The 22817-nt window shown below is 37.8% G+C and overlaps 1 protein-coding gene across 1 annotated transcript; it reads right to left on the reverse strand.

The window, feature by feature from the left end:
• Positions 1 to 540: 540 nt before the first annotated feature.
• Positions 541 to 19098, reverse strand: LOC140324271 (very-long-chain 3-oxoacyl-CoA reductase-like). Its single transcript, XM_072402011.1, has 11 exons — positions 19034 to 19098; positions 8707 to 8753; positions 8112 to 8187; positions 5780 to 5890; positions 5414 to 5481; positions 5187 to 5231; positions 4777 to 4811; positions 4623 to 4704; positions 3855 to 3920; positions 2964 to 3113; positions 541 to 921 (listed from the first exon to the last, which is right to left on the reverse strand). The coding sequence occupies exons 1-11, from the start codon at positions 19074 to 19076 to the stop codon at positions 802 to 804; spliced, it is 843 nt and encodes a 280-aa protein (XP_072258112.1). The 5' UTR covers positions 19077 to 19098; the 3' UTR covers positions 541 to 801.
• Between the last annotated feature and the right edge of the window lie 3719 nt (positions 19099 to 22817).

Raw genomic sequence — 22817 nt, forward strand, 5'->3', positions numbered from 1 at the left:
AACTATTTAAGAATAAAATTGATTTTTTTTTTTTTTTAGTGTTGATGCCTTTTTGAAGTATAGTATAATTTTACTAACATCTCAAAGAAGAAACTGGAAAAGGATGGTCTGCCAAAAAGGGATTGTGTATATGTTTATTAGAGAAATATTCTGTGCCTAAAAAATCTGATTATATGGAATTATGATATATTATCATATCAATATAAAAAAGAGGGAGAATTGTTATGAGTAATAATATCATTGCATAAATGTGTCAGGTGTTACATTCTTTGAAGCTATGGTAATTCCTGGTAGCCTCTCCTATGTATTTGGTAAAGCTGAAGTTGTCACTTTTGTTATACCAATAGCATTACTATTTTACTAAGAATATAAATAAACCTTGTTTACCATAATAGTTACATAAAAGTAATGGCACCTCTGCTAGCATCACGCAGGGCGATAATGTTAGAATGGATATATATAGAACCACCTAAAATGCACCTGGTTCAATCAGCCACGCTCTGCTATATAACAGGGATAGGCTAGAAGCAGACGACTCAACAGACAACAATAACTCTTTATTACATTTTTCAATGCCTGATGACTAAATTGTTATCTATAATTTATTTATTAAACAATGAAAGGTGACTGTACCCACAATACTGCAAAATGCATCTACACAAGTTCCTTTTTTAATATTGTAGATATTATTATAGATTATCTATATAAAACAAATCTCTTGTATGTATTACATTTGGTCTCTTTGCAAAACATAAAAAGGCAGTAATAGTAAAATAGAAGCAAATATAATCAATATTACGCTCATTTCTCTTTCTTGTTTTTGAGGTAGTCTTTTTTCACATTGTTGTAAACATTTCCAAGTGTGTCCTTAGTCAGCAATGGATTGAAAATGCTATCTGGAATGAGGTCCAGACCATAACTCTGTAACAAAAGAAAGACAACACTGAGTGCCAAATTGTTTAGTAGCACAGCTCCAGCATGGCCATTTACTATCTTATGCTAAGTACACACTATGTGCTTTTATCTTCATGGTATTTTGATTGATATTTATGATTGAATAAAAATACTTGAGATACTGCAAATTATTCTATGTACCATCCACTGGCTGAATCATTATTTGGAATATGTTTCCCTTATAATTAGGTAAAATACTAATTGAGACACAAAATAAGGTTTTAAATTAAAATATCATGGGTAACCAGTCAACAAAAACAAACAAAAAAGAAAAGGAGTATTTTTGATTGACATCCTGTCCAAAAAAATCAAACTGAAATTATTGCATAGTGTATGGCCAGCTTTTTAGAATAGACAATATATACACCCTTATGTAAAACATGCAACACAACTTATAATTGCATCGATATATTAGGTAAAAACCCTACAAGAAGATTAAAAGGTTGGGGAGATCACAAGTTGCATGATCTCATTTCCATGTGTTTCCCTATGACAACGGATTATCTTTGGCAGCTGTGCATCATGTGACATTTTATCAATTGCCAAAAGATCATGTGATTACCAGTTCCTAAAATTCCACTGATTAAAAAAGTTCACCCTTCTAAATTTATAAAAATCAACAACTACAATTATAAAACATACAAATGACCATGGTTAGGGCTTTGCATTAGGACAGAGTGTTAATAGCAATATTAGATTCAATATTCAAACATTAGGGTTAGTTTGTAAAACATTTAAAGTCAGGAAAGGCAATAAAGAAGAAATATCAATGGTACTCTCATTTGGCTTTCTTTTTTTGGGCGTAGTCTTCCCTCACATCTTCAAAATGTTTTCCAACTGATTCCATCAACAGCATTGCATGAAAAATGCTGTCTGGAAAGAGGTCAAGAGCATAACTCTAACAATAGAAAGAGGAGGTGGAGTTCCCAGTTATACTACTATATAGTATAAATAGTACTGCAGCTCCAGCATAGCTTTCCTATACAATATAAAATAGATATACCATATATATGTGTTACTGAGAAACGTGGCACAGCTTTGATGACTAGATTAGTGGTCACCAACCTTTCGGACCTCACAGACCACTAACTCCATGGTATTCAGATTGCGCATGTGCGGGGAGGGGAAGAAACTTCCACCAGAGTGACGTCATGATACCAGAACTCGCCAACTCTCCCATTGCAGGCTCAGACCTGCTTGCTAAACATCCTAGATGGACTAGATATTGCAGTTGTGGCTATTCATTTGATAAATAATTACAAGATGATAAAATGCTTATGCAAGTTAACAGAAGCATGATTTTTTTACAGGGCTCAATACTTATACTACTTCTCACAAGCTGTATGTTCTCATTTCAAAGTATATAATATCTGATTATTTGTGGCAGCTGTGAAGTGGGTTTTTGCTGTATAAAAATCACCAAATGTAATTTTAAAATATACTAATCAGAATCAATTGTAATTAATGCTGTGAAATGAAAAAGCAGGATAACATCTGATTATTCTCTGATACACCTATGTGCTGTGGTGATGCAAAGACACCCTTATGCTCTTTACCTCCCACACAGTACATCACAGTAATAGGAAGCTATTTATTCTGAATGACACTCCCATGCACCTTCTTAGTGTCCCTCTGTTGGATTACACAATGCACTAAGATTTTTACTAAGAATTTTTTGTTCTCGGTTTTAGATATGGTCATTGCCAACTGAGGCCGCTGTGCATATGCAGTGTGTGCGAGATAATTCTTTCAAAATAAGATAAAGTTTATTATTTTTACTGACCAATACTGTATATTCTTTATTTACCATTCATGAATAAACATTACAAATAATAAATATTATTAGAGTATTTTTTCTTATGAAAAATGAGGTGCCCACTGAACCAATCAATTGTTTTCATTTGCTAACTAACTAGAAAAATCACAGCTGGAATCCTGGCTGTTTCAGACCCCACCCTGCATTGCTCCTATTTGTATAACCCAACCATAAGGACTACAGTTGTGATTACCTGGAGGGAGTGTGAGAGACATCCGCTGGTCCTGTTAGTGTATCCAACAGTGTTGAGTGCCTCACGAGCAAACTCTTCAGGTGATTTCACAAATATGTTTGTGTTCATTTTATAAGTCATGTCCGTTGAGACCAACAATGGCATTACACTCTGTGACAGGAATGTAACAGTTAGGGAAAAACAAAGCAAGTCTGCTTCAAGAAGAAATGCACTTAGCAGACATTATGCAAAAGCTTAAAACCCATTCATAAAAGTAATGTACTCTGTGAAAATGGATAATGGATACATTTGATTACATAAGGCAAGGACAAGGGTGGATGGTCATACTGAAATGCTCTGCATAGCATTCAGCAAAACCTACTAGCATAGTTGTACACAGCATGACTGCTGCTTGTAGGGTTCAGTGAACCAAATCATTCACAGCAGGGGGTTAGGCTGGCTGGCTACACTGAGCACATGCTGATACAGACAGGCTCTGACCACCTCCTAAGAAGAGACTCTGCACACTTACCCTAAAAGCGTATTACAGTTCATGCCTGGAAATTCTGGATCAAATATCACAGAACACTAAATAAACTGGTTTCTATTCTGTCTGGGCATTAAAACTTTTATTAACTCTACTTACTGAACTGTTTTCTTCACATGCCTTACCAGGGTGTTATAAAAAGATTGCATAAAAATGTAAGAGATTAATTGTGTTTTAAAACACTTATTTTCATTCATTTCTACAGTTCAGAAATATTATTTGTTATATTCAGTAATTTGCTAACTTATTTGGAAAACTAACAGCTGAAATGAATAACACCTAAATATGAACTAATATAGACACTTTAAGCAGTAAAACAGAAAAAATAAGTTTAGCATAATTCTCAAATGAAGAGAGCTTTTTACCTGCACTGTTATACCCTTAGACTTGTATTCCACATGTAGACCCCGAGAAAAGAAATCCACAAAGACCTAAAGAACAAAGGATTCACCATTTGCATTATTTATCAAAAGCAAAATCAAAATACTACACCTAACATGATATTATTCAGATAGAGTTTTGATACATATAACATATATATTGAATATACTTAAATGACATACCAATGACTACCTAATAAAAGAACCAGTCTATTATCTGTTAACCAAACCAAGATCATCCCTACAAGAAGACAAGACGCTCTAACAATCATCTAACATTACTTGGTATGGGACAATTGTTCTCATGGGATAGAAGGAGAAAACATGGCCACATGCAGCATAGGCTGAATATCCTTAGTAAGGGCTGCATAAAGGTGTATTGAATAAGAAATACATAAAAAGACAAGACAGGCTGCAGAAATGGACCCTTTCTCTGGAAGCGGTGATCTGTCTACAGAAGTGTAAAATGCCCCTTGCAGAGTCAAAATTAGAGCACTCAGTTCAGCAAATCTTCCTCCAGCAGGGTTCTAGCATAGGGGCATGATAGACTTCTGAAGACTCCTGCTTCCACAAATCTTTGCAATATATGCTGCCAGGGACAGGTTTTTCTACTTTTACTGATTTCTAAATAAGACCAATTGTAACGTTTTTCAGACCTCTTAATGCACCAGAAATATGTTTAGTTGACTTAAAAGGAAAGTTCAGTATTGTTTTAAATTTATATTTGTTTAAAATGTGACTGAAAAGACTTACTTTTGAGGCACTATAGACAAGTGACATCGGATATGGACGATTTCCAACTTCAGAAGAAAGATTTATAATGAGGCCTTTCTTTCTGAAAGACAATATCATAGATTATGAATGCAGCCATCAGAATTGTTACCCAGATTTACAACTCCATAATTACCTCTGCAACATTTGAGGCAGAATTGTCCGAGTCATCTGAAAAACATAGATAAATATACATTTTTGATTTCAAAGAAATTTTGATTTTTTTTATTAATATCTACTAAAACATGAAAAGTACATAGGATGAGTGTCAGTAAAGAATATTAGGTGGTTAGGTTAGGTTGTAGGTGTACCAGTCACTATACTGATCTTTTTCAGCATTGTGCTTCTCTGCAAAATCAAACTTCCAGTCACAACAAATGTAATTAGGGTTGGAGCTCCAATCATTAGCTCATGCTAATTAGGAATAATGCTACTAATCACACAGAGCAGATTCGGAGTTTTCATTTTTGTAAGGTGTCCTGATCCTCAATCTTTGATATTGTAAATGTCTGTCTTTTACTGCAAATGATATTGCTTTATACTCACCCATAGGACGGACAGGATATTACAGTTGATTGTTTTGTCCAACATCTAATAAAACACAGGATTAAAGTTTATTACCATGCCTTTATCATAATTTACACATAAATCAATCTGTTCCTTCAGATATGTACGTAATAACAGACATGTCACCCAGGAACAGCCCTTTTCTACTTGGTACACATATAAGAATAATATTTTATGTAATGCATCTATAATAGGAAAGAACATACCTGATCTATATTGGGGGCATCCAGATATCTGGTTGGGTCTTCTGATATTTTCATACCTACATTATTAACTAAAAAAATACAAAGATTTTAATAAGAAACTTACCAAACAATAAACAATGCAGACAGGAGCTAATGCACAGGGTGTATATATACCTGCAATTGTTCCACGGAGACAGTACTACAGCATATACAACAAGGTTGAAAATAAAGTGCTGGAATTTTACCATCCCACATTCCTATGGCTAAAGGACATTTTTTAAAACTAATATAGTTTTGCTTTACAAAAAACCCTAGTATCTCCTATTTGTGGCATTAGGAAGTATCTGACACTTCCTATGCATATCAAGCCAAAAATGTGTAAATTACCCAGAATTCCAATCTCCAGCCCATTCAATTCTTCTTTAATCCTCTGGTAGATTTCTGATCCATTTGTAAAGTCCACTTGGATTACTTTAGTCTTGCGTCCAAATTCTTGTTCTTTTTTACATATAGAAAAAAAGCAAATTATCATTTAATAAATTTGCATAATCAATAGAAACATATCTCCAAAGGAGGTTTTACAGGCAACATACCTAAAATATGTTAAATGCACATATAATCTTATGATAAGATTTTTTGTTGAAAAGCATGTTCAGGCAGGGTTTCCTTAAGGTTAGTCTGTTAGCAATGTGAAAAGCAAGATTATCTCTCATTTCACTTTATGTCTTTGGAACAAAATGTGAGGGGAAAAACCCTAAGTAAAAATAAAAACAAGTTTAGGCTTTAGATAAAGCATTCTCTATTCTCTTTAACAAATAAGAAATGCCCTACATCTTATCTTCTACATCAGAAATGTGAATATAAGTTGACCTTAGTCTACTATATTAAAAATACATATGACTATGGTGGGAACATTAGATTGTGAGCTTCTTTGAGGGACAGCTAGTGACATAACTATGGACTTTGTACAGCGCTGCCTAATATGATGGTGCTATATAAATACTGTGTTATAATAATAATATAACAGCTTACTTGTAATCATCAACAACTTAACACTGGGCAAGGCCTATCTAGCATCTGAAGTGATCATCTGACAAATTATCCCTCAGCATCATTTCAGTTTTATCAGTAAAGTACACACTTTTTAATATTACCAAGCCATGATGAAAGGGGACTCATGGACCCCTGAAACCTGCTGACTTTGTGAGACATAAAAATCTGAATAAGACTTAACCTGGACGTTAAACTTTTTGCTTTCCGTGTTTTTCTTCTTGCACAACCAAACCTTACCCAAGCTCAAAGCCATCCTTCATCCAGAACACCTGGAAGAGCTGGTTCATTTGGAATGTGTGCATCAGTCATCTGTTGAATTATTGTTCGTACCTTGTCCCAAAAATTACGTAATAAGGGGAATTCCCAAATGCCCCTTAATAATTGCCATTAAGCATCTCCCAACACTTACTTATCCGGAAAAAACTGATGAAGCTTAGCTGGCGTAAGATACCATCTGGATAATAATGTATAGCAGAATTCCTGATATCTGCTACTAATAGAGGCTTTATGAATCCAGTATAGAATCTTCTCTTTCTGGGCCAATGTGAATTTAACCTCCCATGTTGTTAAGAATGAGGGAGAAGAGCTCAATAAGGTATCCTGAAGAGAATTGTATATCAGGGAGAGAATGTTTCTCACCCCACCCACCCCCCTCACATAACTTCTCAAAAGGTGTGTGTGTTCTCTGAAAATTATCACCTGTCTGCAAGGAACGTAAGAAATGGGAGTCCAAACCTAAAGACTGAAAACTAGGATGCTCCCTACTTATCTATTTACCTGGCTGGAGGAAATGCTGAGCCCAGCAAATATTAGTCGAGATTAATCAGAGGAAAACAGAATCCTCTGTCCCAGGAGGGAAGGCAGGGTTACCCAAAATCGGGAATAGTGGTAAGGGGGAAAGACCCCATTTGCTTAGGTATCTGATGCATATTTCCAAGGTAGTACCTATTGTGGGGTGCTGTTTCACTACTAGATTCGATAGGTGTGGGGCTGAAAGTCTGTTCCAATTCCACCCATTGTTTGAATTGCCAGTGTCTGCACTAGTCTACAACTCTGGATAAATGTGCCAAGACGTAATATTTGAAAAGATTAGGTACCCCAACACCACCTGCCAATCTAGGACGCATAAATGATACCCTGCTTAGTCTTGGTGACTTATTTTGCCAAATAAATTTAAAAATGCTGGAGGACAGGGATCTGAAAAAAGAGCTGTGGATACAAATTGGGAGTGTTTGAAATAGATAGAGGAAGCACAGGAGCACGTTCATTTTTACTATACTAATTCTACCTAGCCAGGAGTGAAATTTCTAATGATATGGGGTATGCTTTATGTGTATGCTTTTTATATTGACAAGAGTTCTATACAACTGAATTAGATGTTTTTTTTTTTACTTGGTTGTGTGTCACACTACACGGCCTCAGTGTGCAGTGCAGTGTTTCCCAAAATATGCTCTAGGTTGCAAAGATAAGTGAAGGGAGAGAGCTGCTTATACACATGAGGTAAGGGAGGTACAATTACTGCTAAAGGGCTGGTGAAACAATGCACATGAATATGGAACAGATGTGCACAAGCTAGTGGTTTGTAGCAGGCTCTGAAGGTATAATTTTTGGATGTCTGCACATTATAGAATCTCACTCCTAATCCCCAGAGGAGACAGACTTTTACCTATTTCTTCAGCCACCTTCTTAAGCTTCTCCAAGGTGCGGCTTATGAGCACAACGTCCAGACCTCTCCTGGCAAGCTAGAAAATCATTCAAAAATGTTACAACGTGCCTAAATGATATTTTATAAAACACATCAAAACAGTTAACTTTTTATTATATTTGAAATGCAAAATATACGTTTATATTTTAATTTATTTTGCATCACTCCCCACCATGTCTGACATTTCCATGCAACAGCTTCAGGGAAGCTAGGATAATAGTTCTTGGAGTTCAGCTTTAAACCAGATTAGGTATACCTGCATGAATCAAATGTTAAGTTTAAATGTATGTGGAACTTTAAGAATCTAACATTAGAATTTCTCTAAATATCCTTAGCTGTTACACTAAATTGCTCTTTAGTATTATTTCTGTATGTACTGTACTGTGTTGCTGACCCATCCTGCCACATTCTCCATCTTATTTTCCCAATTATCTTGCTGTCTTGATGACGACTACTAACCTTATTTTAAGGCTAAAAGTGAAAATGAGACCTCTTTAAATAATCCTAAATAGTAAATTATCTATAACCACCCGTGTATTGCTATCTGAAGCCTTACCTCTCGAGCATATGCCTTCCCTATGCCATCTGTAGCACCTGTGACCACTGCAAAAGAAGAAAAGAAAGTGAGGCCTATGTTGTAAGCAACCCCGAAATGGGAGCATACTACTGCGGTAATTATATGTTTTTTATACACAATATTCCAATGTACCTATTTAATTTACATGTTATTCATTTAGTTATGCTTAAACCTTGTAGGCAGTGTAGGCAGATATGTAGTCATTCTTAAAAGAACTCTATGGAAAATACTGCAAATACTGCAAAAATACTGGAAAATAAATGCATTTTTGCATTCAACGTTACTTATTGGTTATAATACAGGTCAGGCAATAAGCAAGTTCTCTTATCTCTATCACCCATACAAGGTTACCATAGGCATATAATAGTTGCAATTAATTCTCGGATAATATGATTCTGCACTGATACTGCAGAAGAAATAAGTTATATAGTTAATGTGTCACTTTATAGATAAACCTAAATTATATAAATTTAGTTTGTGCCTTTTATAAACTGAAATAGAATCAAATAATTATATACTGCACTGTACTCTATAAATGCATAAACAAATAAATTATAGAACATTGTATTGCAGGATTATAAAGCTCCTGACATTTCCCAATTAAACTGTATAAGTACACAGTTAAATCATGCTGCTTATCATATTATAACAGTTTATAATATGCAGGTAAAGAGAATATATATATATTTCTAAATTTATCACTTGAAGATATACTAGTTTTATGATGGTTAGGTAACCATGGTGCCGCATATACTGATCAACACAAGAGACAGGTGGCCACAATGCAAAGCAATAATTATATATCAAACTAATAAATCCCGGGTATTTATCTTGATGCCTTATTTTAGGTGATTTTATATACAGTTTATTAGTATGAGAAGCAGACGAAAAATTGTTTGCTTCCCTGCTGTGCATCAACCCTATGCAAAGTTTTTTTTTTAGAACAGACCTTAATGAACTGTTTTGTAATGCAGCTTTGTTTCCTAGAATAGGGATGGTGTCAGAAATTCTGCAAAGCCTCTAACAGTTCCGGAGAACTGGGTGCTTCCAAGTATGTGGATCCAAGTTCCTCTTTCTAGCACCTCCCTCATTTTCACCTCTTTTGAAGTCTTTTGACTTTAATGTTGCGGTGGATGAGCCCAACCATCCTTCCTCAGCCAAACTGCTCTCCATTACCTCCTCATTTTGCACAGAACGCACATAGCCAGGCACACTTTGGACCTAGTATTTTCAAAACTCTGCAACCTCACCCTCCTTGACAACTCATTTTTTCCCCTTTCTGATCACAACCTTATCACCTTCAACCTACTGAACTTTTGCCCCTCTTTGCCACATCCCAGACCTGGTCAATGCCAGAGAGATATCCGTAACCTTGACCACAACCTATTCTCAAACTGCCTTGTGTCCCTAACGCCCTCCCTCTCCAAAATCACCTCCCCAGACCGAAGCTGCCACCCAGTTAAACCACTCTTTTTTCCTCTGGATAAAGTTGCCCCTGCCACCTTCCATTACCCCCGCCCTGGCAACCACTGGCACAACATTCACACTAAACAGCTACAAAAGACTGTTCGTGCAGCTGAGCGCAAGTGGAGGAAATCTGGCCTCAGCGCTGACTTCATGGACTACAAAGCCAAGCTACAAAGCTTTAACACAGAGCTCACTGTCACCAAGCAAAATTATTTCTCAGCTGTCATTTCCTCCCAAGCTTCCAACCCACGCAACCTCTTCTCAACAGTTGACTCCCTCCTAAACCCCACACCTGCTTCTGCCACAACAGCCTTCTCTGCCCAAGACATTGCCAGATACTTTAGAGATAAAATAGACAAAATCAGACATGATGTCTCTGCTCACCGCGCCACTCCACCCATACCCACCCCTTCCACCTGTAAATCATCACTGGCCTCCCTCAGCCCTGTTACTGTGCACAAAGTCTCCTCTCTCATCATCTTCATCTAGTACCTGTCTGCTTGACCTAATTCCCTCTGATCTACTCTGTGCCCATTCCTCCACCCTAACTAAACTATTCAACCTCTCCCTTTCAACTGGTACATACCCCTCCGTTTTAAAACACGCCATAATTCTCCCTATCTTGAAGAAACCCTCACTATACCCCTCCCTACCCCCTATCTACCGTCCTATCTCCCTTCTCCCATATGTCTCCAAACTCCTTGAACGCCTTGTCTACAAAGACTCACTGATTGGATGTCCGGCCGATTCCTGAAACTCAACCTGGATAAAACAGAACTCATCATTATCCCCCCTACAAATTCCAAATCTCCCCCTGACATATATCTAACTGTTAACAACACTGTTATTCGGCCCTCCCCTCAGGCACGTTGTCTTGGTGTCACCTTTGATTCTGCCCTCTCATTTACCCCCCATATTCAGAACATTTCCAGGTCCTGTCAATTTCATCTATGCAACATCTCCAAAATCCACCCCTACCTGACCACCAAACTCCTTGTACACGGTCTTATCATCTCTCGTCTGGACTACTGTAACATCCTTCTCGCTGGTATTCCACTAACCCGACTCTCTCCTCTACAATCTATTATGAATGCTGCAGCCAGACTCATCCATCCTTCCCTCCGCTCCTCTTCCGCTGCATCTCTTTGCAGATCTCTACACTGTCTTCCATTTCACCTTAGAATCAAATTCAAGCTCAAAATTTTTTTTCCCACTTACCTTTCTGACCTGTTAAAAAAAAAATACTCCCCCAGCCGCTCTCTTCGCTCCTTCAATGACCTAATAATGACTTCCTCACTCATAACCTCATCACACGCATGGCTCCAAGACTTTTCTAGAGCTGCCCCGACTCTCTGGAATGGTCTTCCTCGTCCTTTTCGGCTTGCTCCTACTTTTTGCTCATTTAAAAGAGCACACAAAACCCATTTTTTCACACTTGTCTACCCATCTTCTGTATTTTGAAACCATCACTACTTCCCACCACTACATACACTTCCTATTGTGTGTAAATTCCCCACCTCCTAGATTGTAAGCTCTCCGGGGCGAGGTCCTCTCCTGTGTCACTGTCTGTATTAGTTTGTCATTTACAACCCCTATTTAATGTACAGCGCTGGTTAATATGTTGTCTTTTGTACTGAGGTATTGACATACCTAAAGAATGGATCTATTGATGCTCATTTTAATTAAAGTTCATCATGTAAATTGTTACTTATTTTAAAGCAGTAGTATCTGATCTTTTCAAATCAAGCCTTCAAAATAAAGCTGGAGAGGGGGAGGGGTTGCAGGCTTTATTAGGAAAAGTCACAAGGTTCTGCAGTTTAAGCATTACGAATTTTAGTTCAGCATGTAAATCAGTTGAAGCAGATTATTGTTCTGTGCAAATAATATTGTAAAATAAACCAGGAAATCAGTACTTAATAAGGCACCACCATGTGCCCAAGCAGTATATTATCCAAACACAAACCTGGATCTTCCTCTGCAATAGATGACCTAGCTTCAGAAACATGATGGAACATGGTTATCATACCACTGTCCATCTGAAATGAAATTCCTATTCTAGATGCTAAAGAGCTTTTCTTCTCAGGGACTCTTTAGGAGTGAACTTAATTTCCCCGAGTTTTTGTACTTGTCACACAATGTGTTAGGGGCTGCTATTTAAACTGGGATCAGATTAGTAGGTACACTGCAGATAGAGGACATTATATGGCAATATCAACAGGTATGTTCTGTTCCTAATATATGTCTATGAATTAGGCAAATGTAAGAATGGTGAGGGATCCCATATGTGCTAAAATCATAGTCAAAATTTGTTGTAATTAATGTCAGGAAGGCTGGGTTTTTATTGAATGCTGAATCAAGTCCCCCTAATTGCATTTTATGGAGCAGGGAGGTATAGGAGTGCACATTTAAAAGAAAACTTGTTAGCTTTGTTTTGTTTGATATAATTAGCATGATCAGGGGATGCGACATTGTTCTTTGCCTTTAAATGGACCTATCACCACATTTTTACCAATATTTAAAGGGTGGCTAGGGGACTTTACATGCCACAGTGGTAAGTTCCACTTTAAAGTGGAACTATGGTTTCCATTTCAAAATTGTGCACAAACAGGTTTTTTTACATACTTACCTGCCTGTTCATAATTTTCCTTTCTAAGTTGAATGGTCTGTGTATGTGCAGAGATGCCAGTACTGAAATCACATCACCACAGGAGTTATGTCATCCTAGCCTGGCAAATCAAGATGGGGGGCAAAGATCCGGCACACTGAAGAGGAGAGGAAGAAGATGGAAGCTCCCCCTGAAAGAGCAAGGACAGGTGAGTGTAAATAAAAGACTGTAATCAGACAGGTATGTTTGATGTATTGCAGAAAGGACATTGCTTGTCTCTTCTGCAATAAAGGATGTGCATGGTCACATTTCTTAGTTTTTTTACTTTATTATTCTGTGCCTTTTTGCCATTTAAGTAGGTTGGGAGGTATACAAATGTGCTTATTCCTGCACATTTTTATACCTCCCAAGTGCAGCAAGAAAATGCTACTGCCTGACCAATCCACCTTCTTTGTGTGTTTGAGCCGAATTTGGCCAATTCAGGAAATGGTGGAGAGTTGCCACGTTCTGGATTAATACACAAGAATTCCTAATCCTCTTGGAAACATGCTCCTGAATCATTTGTACATTTTTTTGAAATGTTTATAGAAACTATAAACTATTGAGAGGACTATACATTCTTTGATACTGGAAAAAAGCAGACTAGGGCTACTTCACATTAAAGGAATGCAGTGTATTTTAGTGTGCATTGCAGCGTGCTACATTCATGTGAATAGATTGAAATACACACCACATTGCACACAAATGGAGGACATGCTACATTTTTTTAAAGTACAATGCACAACCATGATTTTCCCAGCAGAAAGTGGTAGTGTTGAATGGCAGTAACGCTAATGACAATCCAGTACACCAACGCATGAGCTGTGTGTCACAAAGCATTGCATTAATACATGCATTTCCACTATGCAGTAGTGAGAAAAAGTCCTCAAGGTTTGCTTGCATTCAGACTTCAAGCAGAGCTGTTTCTTATGTAATTGCCTTTCAGATTATAAGAACATTTTTGTACAGATCAAAAAGTTTCTGTATTCATAGGATGATGATCCTCTTGGACAGCGGTCACCAACCGCTGGTCTGCAAGAAAATTTTGGTGGTTTGCAGTTCTGGCCATTCTCCTGACCCCGCTGGAGGGGTCCACCAGCCAGAACGGCAGACCACGTCTCCCGTACGGATCGCAGGCTCAGGGCAGTGGGCTGGTTGTGTCTCTGGGCTCAGACCTGCGATGGGAGAGTTGGCAGGTTCTGGCATCATGGCGTCACTCTGGGGGAAATGTCTTACCCTTTGAGTGATACATGGCTCCCCCCACAGGTGCGGTCTGGAGTCCGTGCATTTAGTGGTCCGTAGGTCTGAAAAGGTTGGCGACCACTGCTCTAGGAGGCTCAGCTACATCCTTTATGCACTTGCAGTAAGCAAGAGAGACAGAACACTGAAAGCTGTGCACTTTCCTGTTCCTTTAGAACACGGGTGTACTTAGAGGGAAATGAATGTCCAATGGTGGTAGCCTTGCCAGTACTGACCTTGCCAATAGGGGGCTTCCCTGTGCCTATTTCAGGGGGATGTGTCAAACTTGATACGTTGTTTAGGGTCTCATTCTGCTTTACCTCAACTCTGCAATCCAGGGTCATTAGAATTGAGGTGATATTGAATGACAATGACATTAGTAAAGGTAACGTGGAAATATCCAGTTTTCCAATTTCTGGGATGTCCATTTGCTTATTTTAGGCTGTCTTTTACTCTTCAACCTAGACCAAAAACTTGTTTTCATGATCTTACAGACAATTCCACATTTGGTAGCTTCCCCCCCCCCCCCTTCTTGTATGCTATGTCTCTAATGTCTGTGTTTTGCCATAGGCCAACAACAACAGTCCAAAAGAACTACCTCACACCTGTTTAGAATAGGAAAATTAACAGAGAGGATAATATAGCTTATGCCATTCTTTCCCAGCATAAAGCTCTCTTCTCTAATCCTGATTCAACTCCAAGACTGTGGGGCTGAAAAGAATTTAGGACCACTGGTCTAGCACTGTATGTGATGTTGTTGAAGTATGGCAGTTGCACTACCAGCAAAAATATAGCACCTATATGCATCCTGATCAGAATGGATTTCTAGCTTGTTGTGAAACATTTGTGAATACAAAAAGTTCCAACAATCATGGGGAAGGCCTTTGATCTGCCATATTGGTCACAAGGAAACATACCGTATGGTTACCAAAACTATATGATGGTCCTTGGAAAAATCAATACATAAAACAAATGCTTGAGTCGATAAATATTTGTTACCGACAATCTTTAACAATTTAAATATAAAGTTTATTTACCATTTTACTACATTACTATTATATTGTGTGCACAGTCTTTGTTTTTAATATTAGGTAAATAAAGCCAAAATAATTGAGGTAAAACTTACAGTATAAAACCCCCTCATCTGCCTTTGAGCAATGAGTGTGATTACTATTGTAAATCCATTTTTAACCAACTTCAGGTTCACTTTAATTATCCATAATATACAAAGAAGTAAATGTCCCCTATGAAGTTCAATGAACTCAGATTATATGTGATCACCTGGCAACTCAGCAGAAATTCTTGCTCATTGGGAGTGTTTCAGAAGCACACTTTGTTTCTTGCTAACCTGTCTGAACACTCTTAACCTTTAGTTCCTGACATAGTTCCCTGTAATGGCACGTGTCAGTACAATGAAAATAGCCTTTTAGATATTCTAGTTTATTCTGCTCCTTCACATGTTTAGATGACTGTGACTTCAAAACCTTTAGTTACATATTGTATCAATTCATCTCAGCAGCTCAGATTTGATACTTAGCAAATGTTGTTTACAGGGTACCAAGCTTTTATTTTACAACAATACTTGTTATACTGCAAAAATGTACTGTAGAAGAAAAAGGAAGATCTCAATGAAAGGGAGTCCACCTTATAATAACCTCAGAGGCCATTGCTGGCCATTCTTTGAAAATTGTGGTAATCGGTAATCATGCTGATCCAATATATGACCAAGAAGCAGTATGCAGACATTGAATTTCCACTTTTCTTTGACTTTCCTCATTGACATTTAACCTCACTGGCTGTATGAATATTAAGTATTTTTAAACTTAAAAGCGGTACATTTAAAAATATCTAGTATTTTAAATTTGCTACCTGGTCCCACCTCCCAGCTGCACGGCCCAAGGTTCCCACGCCAGGGACACAGATGCCGGCCAGGCATCCCCAGGTTACACAGATGCCCAGTCGGCATCTCCAGGGAAAGAAGATGCCGGGCATCACTGGAGGACGCCGCGGGCACCGTTTATCAGATGGGCTTTTTTAAACTCCCTAGCAACTCCACCCTGAGCGTGGCTTTGGGTTACTGCTTTTAGTACTGAAAATTAACCCTGAGCCACACTTGGGATTACTGCTAAGGAAGTTCATATAGGTTAGTATCTTGGAAACTTTTTATGCCAGACAAGCAGACAGGTACCATCAGCAATTACACCCTGTCCAGGGTGTCCGGAAAGTTTTTTTAGCTGGATGATCAAAAAGTGGGTGAGCAAGACATGACAAAATTAGTATATGCCATAGGTATTTTCTAGCCTTCCTCTTAACTTTATTCCAACTTCCTAATGCCCACCTCCTTAGTATATATAGTGTTTAATTTTTTTGTGTTAGGGCCCTTAAAGTGGGTCTAAACTCTAACATCAGACTTAATATTAGCTATCTATTCTCGCTTACTTGCACTGGCATGTCAGTCCCCCTTAGTGGTGATGGCTGTGTCAGCTTGCATCTATGAAAAATTAAACATTTAATTATGTATGGAAGCGGCCATCTTGTGTGTGGCAGGTTGACCGATACAAAAGTTTGGAAACTGCTCTTGGTATGACTTGCAATGTATGTAATGGGGGAATGCTTGCTTACTGGAAAACAAATGCTCTATCAGTACCAAATTCCAAAAATATTATACAAAATTCTAACTCGGTGGTACGCCACCCCAGACAAAGTGCGTAGGTGGTTTCCTACCACTTCAGCTAAAGGTTGAAGGTGTAAATTACACCCAGCTACCATGTTTAATATATGGTGGAACTGCCCAGTGATTCAACCTTATTGGAGAGAGGTGGTTTGCATTGGGTTTCCCAGTACCCACTACACCACAGGTGTGCCCAGTACACCAACCTGCCGCAGAGCGAATATAAGACTTTGCTGACACACTATCTTTTGATGCAGAGAAGTCACAGAGGAGGTCTGTGTCATTGCTGCAGATCAGATTAGGAAATTTCCCCAGACATGTTTTGGATTATTGGATAATATATTTTTCAATTTTTTTTTTTTTTGTAATATGATAAATTCTCAATTGGCTGAACCAATGGTCTGAGGAAGCGTTATGATCAATAAAATGCCTATTAAAAAGGTTAAAAATTATTGTAATATGGCTGACACCATATGAGACAACCCTTTAAGGTGCACTGTAAGTAAAATGCAATTATGATAATAGAGAATCTCAGCTGGGAACAGCTGGGAAATTTGAGGTCACCTCTTGGAAATTATTCCTGGACTATCCTGAATTTACAAGACATCTTGATTCTACATGACTTTTCTCTTTCTGTACGCTGGACCACATTGTGGTATCTGATTACTAATAATTAGATAGTTTATAATTACTGGGATTTTTAATAATCAAGAATATTTGAATCAGTACAAATAAGTAAATATATACTAAAACTCATAAGTTTCTCCTATTATTGATAAAACAGTTACTACTTTCATATTTAATTGTTTTGGGCATAAAAGTATTAAATTTGTAGATCCACTGCATGTCTAACTGTGAAATTGCACTGGTAAAATTAGATCCCCAACGGTTTTTATACCGTTTTATATTTAATACCCAACGATATTAATTTCGTCAGTTCCTATCATCTTCACCAAACTGGGATTTCTCTGATAAACTTCTAAAAAATGGGAAGATACGCTTTTAGCTCTTGTTATAATACAAGGAATCGGACATTCCCTCATTTCATTTCATCATGGGAATCTTTCGGGTTCATGTGTTTTATTGGTAGTAATTGATTCTTCACAAGGGAATGTTTGAGGGAATGTCAGATTCCCCGCTTGATAATTATAGCCCATTGCATATCTTCCAATTTTTAAAAGTCTATCCCAGTTTGTTGAAATTTATAGGTATTGATTACTGTAAATTACTGAAAGCTGGTAGGGGACTTATTTTACCAGTGCAGTTTTACAGTTAGAAATACAGTGAATCCTTAAATTGAGTATTTTAAGTTCAAAATCGTTAAATATAGAAGTACAGTAGATTTTTATTTGTTTCACTGATAATCACTGATTTTCTGTGTTTTGTATGTATTTACTTTTGTTTGTAATGATTTAAATATTCCTGATTACTAATATTTATTTTTCTGCAGTAGGAATAATGATTGATGGTATTTTGTGGGTGGATATAAGAGTCCATGATTAATTAAATTTTTACTGTTTTTTTTTTTATTGGTATTGAAAGGGTTACATGAAAAGAATGCCCCATATTGGGAAACACTGGCACTGTAAGAGTTAATCTATAACTTTATAATTTTAGGGGAAATGTATTGGGCGGAGCTACCTGCATGCATGTGACATCACTACGTTAATCAGAGAGGAAGTGCATATGGTTTTGGTACGCCCCTTATCCTTTACTGGTTTGGTTCAATAAAGGATTTACACTATTGGAGACATCCTCTGGAATTTTTGTTTAGATATCTGTACTCCGTCTGGGGACAAGTGTTAGGGAGACAACGCACATGTTATGAAGACAATACTAAATGTAGACACATTTGGAGAGTTTTCACTTTCTCCTTCAAATTTTTTTGAAGGAAAGCTGTGATAGCTGTATGTTTAAAGAAAAGTGCATGTATTATAGCCCCTTTTTTTAAAATTTTCTCTTTTTCAGAAAACCACTGATTATGGGCATTAACCCCCTAGCGGTAATCCCGAGTCACACCTGGGGTCACTTTAAGCTAAGAAAAACTCCATTTACCTTGCTCCATTGTCGCCCCCCGCAGGCCCCGGAAACACATCTTCTCCCTCCGATCTCCGGGCGCGAAGTAAGGAGCTGGGATCTACGGACTTTCCCGTGACGTTGGTGCGGGCGCCAGTTCGTGCAGGCGGAACGGTGGGAAATTCAAATCATTTTGTATTGTATTCAATACAAAATAGCTGTATTGAGTCCAATACAAAGAAATCTTCATATAATAGATCTATAATTACCGTATTTTTCGCCGTTTAAGACACTCCGGAATATAAGACGCATCCAATTTTAAAGGAGGAAAATCTAGAAAAAAAAAAGATTGAAAGATTATTCCCCTTCTGATCACTCATGTGCCATTCATACCGGTATTTCCCTTCTGATCACGCATGTGCCATTCAAAATTCCCCTTCTGATCACTCTGTGCTTTTTTTCCACTGTACGGCAGCCGGCTGTGCCGGCTTCTTTCACTGCAGCCAGGAGAAGACACGCGCTGCCAGAGAGGAGAGGAGATACACGCTGCATGCAGCCAGCGAGGAGAAGAGACACACGCAGGATCGGGTGAGTATCTTATTTTAATTATTTTATAACACATTTGTCGTATAGGACACACCAACTTTTCCCCCCCAGTTTTGGGGAAGAAAAAGTGCGTCTTATACGGCAAAAAATACGGTATATTATAGATATATATGCTACCGTACAGGTTTATTACATTTTTAACTTTTTTTTTTTTAGTTTACTATTAAAGTTAAGTTTAAATTTACTATTAAATTAATTAAATTTATTAACTATTGGACATATTGTGTCGAGTTATGCCTAAGAATTATAGCCTACAATGTAAAATAAATTGTAACGCTTTTTGCATGGAAATTTGGACAGAATTAAAGTGTAAATTAGCATTGATTTAATAAGGCACTATATTGGGTTTAGATTTTTTAATTCCAAAGCAAGTCACACTTTTCCTCTCTTCAATTTCTCTCAACGTCTTCTCTTCTCTCAGTCGCTGGTCCTCTTTGTCTCCTCATTTAGAGTGTGATTTCCACTAAAGGATCATCTTTTTCTTCTATCTTTCCTCCCTCCAGTCTCTCGTCTTTTTTCTCCCTTCTCTCTCTCTCTCCTCCGTCTGGTGGGCTATCCTTTGGAGTGACATCCACTATAAACACCCATAACTCATCAGCTGTTACTTGTTTTTTTCCTCCTCTACCTCCACCTACACCTCCTCTTCCCCATCTTCCGCCTCCTTCCCCGCCTCCTCCTCCTCCACTTTCTCTTTCTTTTTTGGTCTCTCTTTCCTTCTTTCTCTTTTCATGATTTTCTCTCCCACCTCTGTCATGTGGTCTATCAACTCTGGTAGTTGCCCAAGGCAAAGTCATGGCATTCCTGGTTGGTCTTTCTGCTTTTCTTGTAAGAAAAGACAATTTTCTTTCAGACTCCACTGCCATTTAAATCCCAGTTGCTGGAATTCTGAGCAGAATGTTAGCCTAAACAACACTACATAGAAGGCTAAAATCCACTCTGCGATCTTTGCCACAGTGAGGGACATAAGAACACACTCTTCATATCCTTTGCAGAGAATGTGTCTAAATATTTCACTGACCATGTAGATGATAGCACAAAAGATGATCCAGATGAAGATCTTCAGTCTTATGCGGTACAAGTCAGAGCTGTATAATGACAGCTTATGTGAAAGTATAGCCTGGAAGGTAAGAGCGCTGATACCAGTGGAAAATGCACAGAATGCCGCAACTCTGTGTGTGATAGGATGAGTAGTTGTTGGACATATAGAAACTACTCCTGTGGCAACACTGCTTATAAGTTCAAGTGCCAGGGTAATGTACCGTAGGCGTGGGTACCTTTGTTCAGCATCTGCAAAATGCATGGTGAGATATCTGTACATGCAGTATGTTAGCATGAATTTAAAAATGCAACCCACCAGAAAAATGACTTTGAAGACCACAGACTCTGGAAGGTGCTCCCCAGTGTTGCTTATATAGATGATATAAGCTCCCATATGGTTGTTGAAGATTGTTAGAAGATAGGTGGTCATTAGGCCTACAATCATCCATACTGAATACAGGATAGGTAGAATTTGTAAGCCGTTGAATTCCATGTCCCAATCCAAAAGAAAAGCTAAGATAGATCTCAAGGAGCTCGCAAGGGCTCTGTCAATCTGTCTGCAAAAACAGAAGGTGATAAGACAACTACTGAGTCATGTTTGTGCTGTGAAATTGACCAATCAGAAAACAGCGTACACTAAGCTTTGTCTGTGCTCTCAAATTGTCAATAAAGCTTTGAGAAAGCAGAGAATTAAATAGTAGAACAGTTATGCTGTACAGTTTTGTTTGTGATTTTTTTTTTTGTTTTAATACTTTATGGCTATCACTTTTTTGTGATAGCAAAAAGATTTTTAAGAGAAAGGTGAGACTTGAAGAGTGGGACATGAAGAGAAGGTGACATGGACAGGTATAGGAGAACAAACAGTACAGCTGACAAGGCACTTTGTGATTAAACTAGGTGAAACTGGTGGTGGTGGACATAATGGGAGGGGGGGGGGGGGGGGTTGAATAAACTTGATGGCCAGGCAATGTAATAAATTGTGGGGGAAAAAGGGCTGGGATGGAAGTGAAAGGTAGCGGCACACAGGAGCTTACTTTAGAGGAATGGCAATGAGCGGCGTTGCTGTGAGCTTGGTGTACAGAAGGAGCTCAGTGGGAAAACCGTTATCAAACCGTTTGTGGACCGGAGGTTTGTCATGTCAACAGAGCAGAAGCTCATGCCAATCACATGACCGTAAGCAGAAAGTGAAGCACCTGATTGCCTCACCATTTTGTGTGGATTTTCTGTTGATTCAGATTTAATGCTCCATGTCATGGGAATAATAGCTATATCATTTTCATGATATTTGTGGGCTCACAGCAATGCTGTGCTAATTCTATCATGTGGAAAATGTCATATATTGAAAAGAAATCAGCAAATTCCATATACTAAAACATGAGTGTCATTATCTCAGGGGAACAAATTCAACATTTAAACAAAATAAAATTGAACAAATTGTAGGCAACCATTTTTTAAGCTTTTCCACTAATATGTGTTCTATGAAGCATCATCCATGTATAATAGACAATAAAAGTCCAGTATAGCAAGAGGCAGATAGAATTATACTGTGGAAGACTAATACAGAGGACTGGATGTCTGATCACTGAGCTGTACCATTCAAGGGAACCTGTCATTTACATGAGATGTTACAGCACAGGCTGTTCTTACACTGCTGTCTGTTACTTTATCTGATCACTGTTTTTTCCTTGTCTCATTCTGCAATATTTGGTTTGAAAGCACGACTACAGAAAACACATATATATATATATATATATATATATATGCACAGATAAAGTCCCCTCACAGAAGATTTAGTTTTCATTCCTGTTGTGCTCGACATCTGTCACCTGGACACAAACAAAGTAGGGTAATCTGAGGGGACAGTAACACAACCCTAACAAAATGATAAACATTTCTTGAAAACCTTGCTAGAAAACATGTTATAATGCAGCCTAGGGCTAATTACAAACTTTATGGTGCTTGAGGCAAACATTGACGCCCTGACACCTATGTACTGGAACAGGGCGAGTAGATTACATTTGCCAATATTAGGGATCTCCGGAGGACAAAAGGATTACCCAGGAGCATATAACTGAATACTGAATACAGAAGATCAGATAACAACCGCAGCATATTAATACATTTACTAGTAATCAGCAACAACACATGACACTTTAATTCTGAAAAATTTACAAAATAAAATTACAGGCGGGAGGGTTTTATCCTATGGGGGTGCTATCTTAGACTACTATAGTAGTTGCCAAGCCATATAGAAATATAGTATATGGAAACAAGGAAAAGAGATGGCAGACTATGTATTATAAAACTTTTAAAAGAACCTTTATTTATAAACAGTGCATAAAATATATAATTGAGATTCAAACAAAATTGATTTGACGGTAAGTGATATAACACCCCGTAGGGAGTTAT

This window comes from Pyxicephalus adspersus, chromosome 2 (assembly GCF_032062135.1).
Source record: "Pyxicephalus adspersus chromosome 2, UCB_Pads_2.0, whole genome shotgun sequence".
NCBI lineage: Eukaryota > Metazoa > Chordata > Amphibia > Anura > Pyxicephalidae > Pyxicephalus > Pyxicephalus adspersus.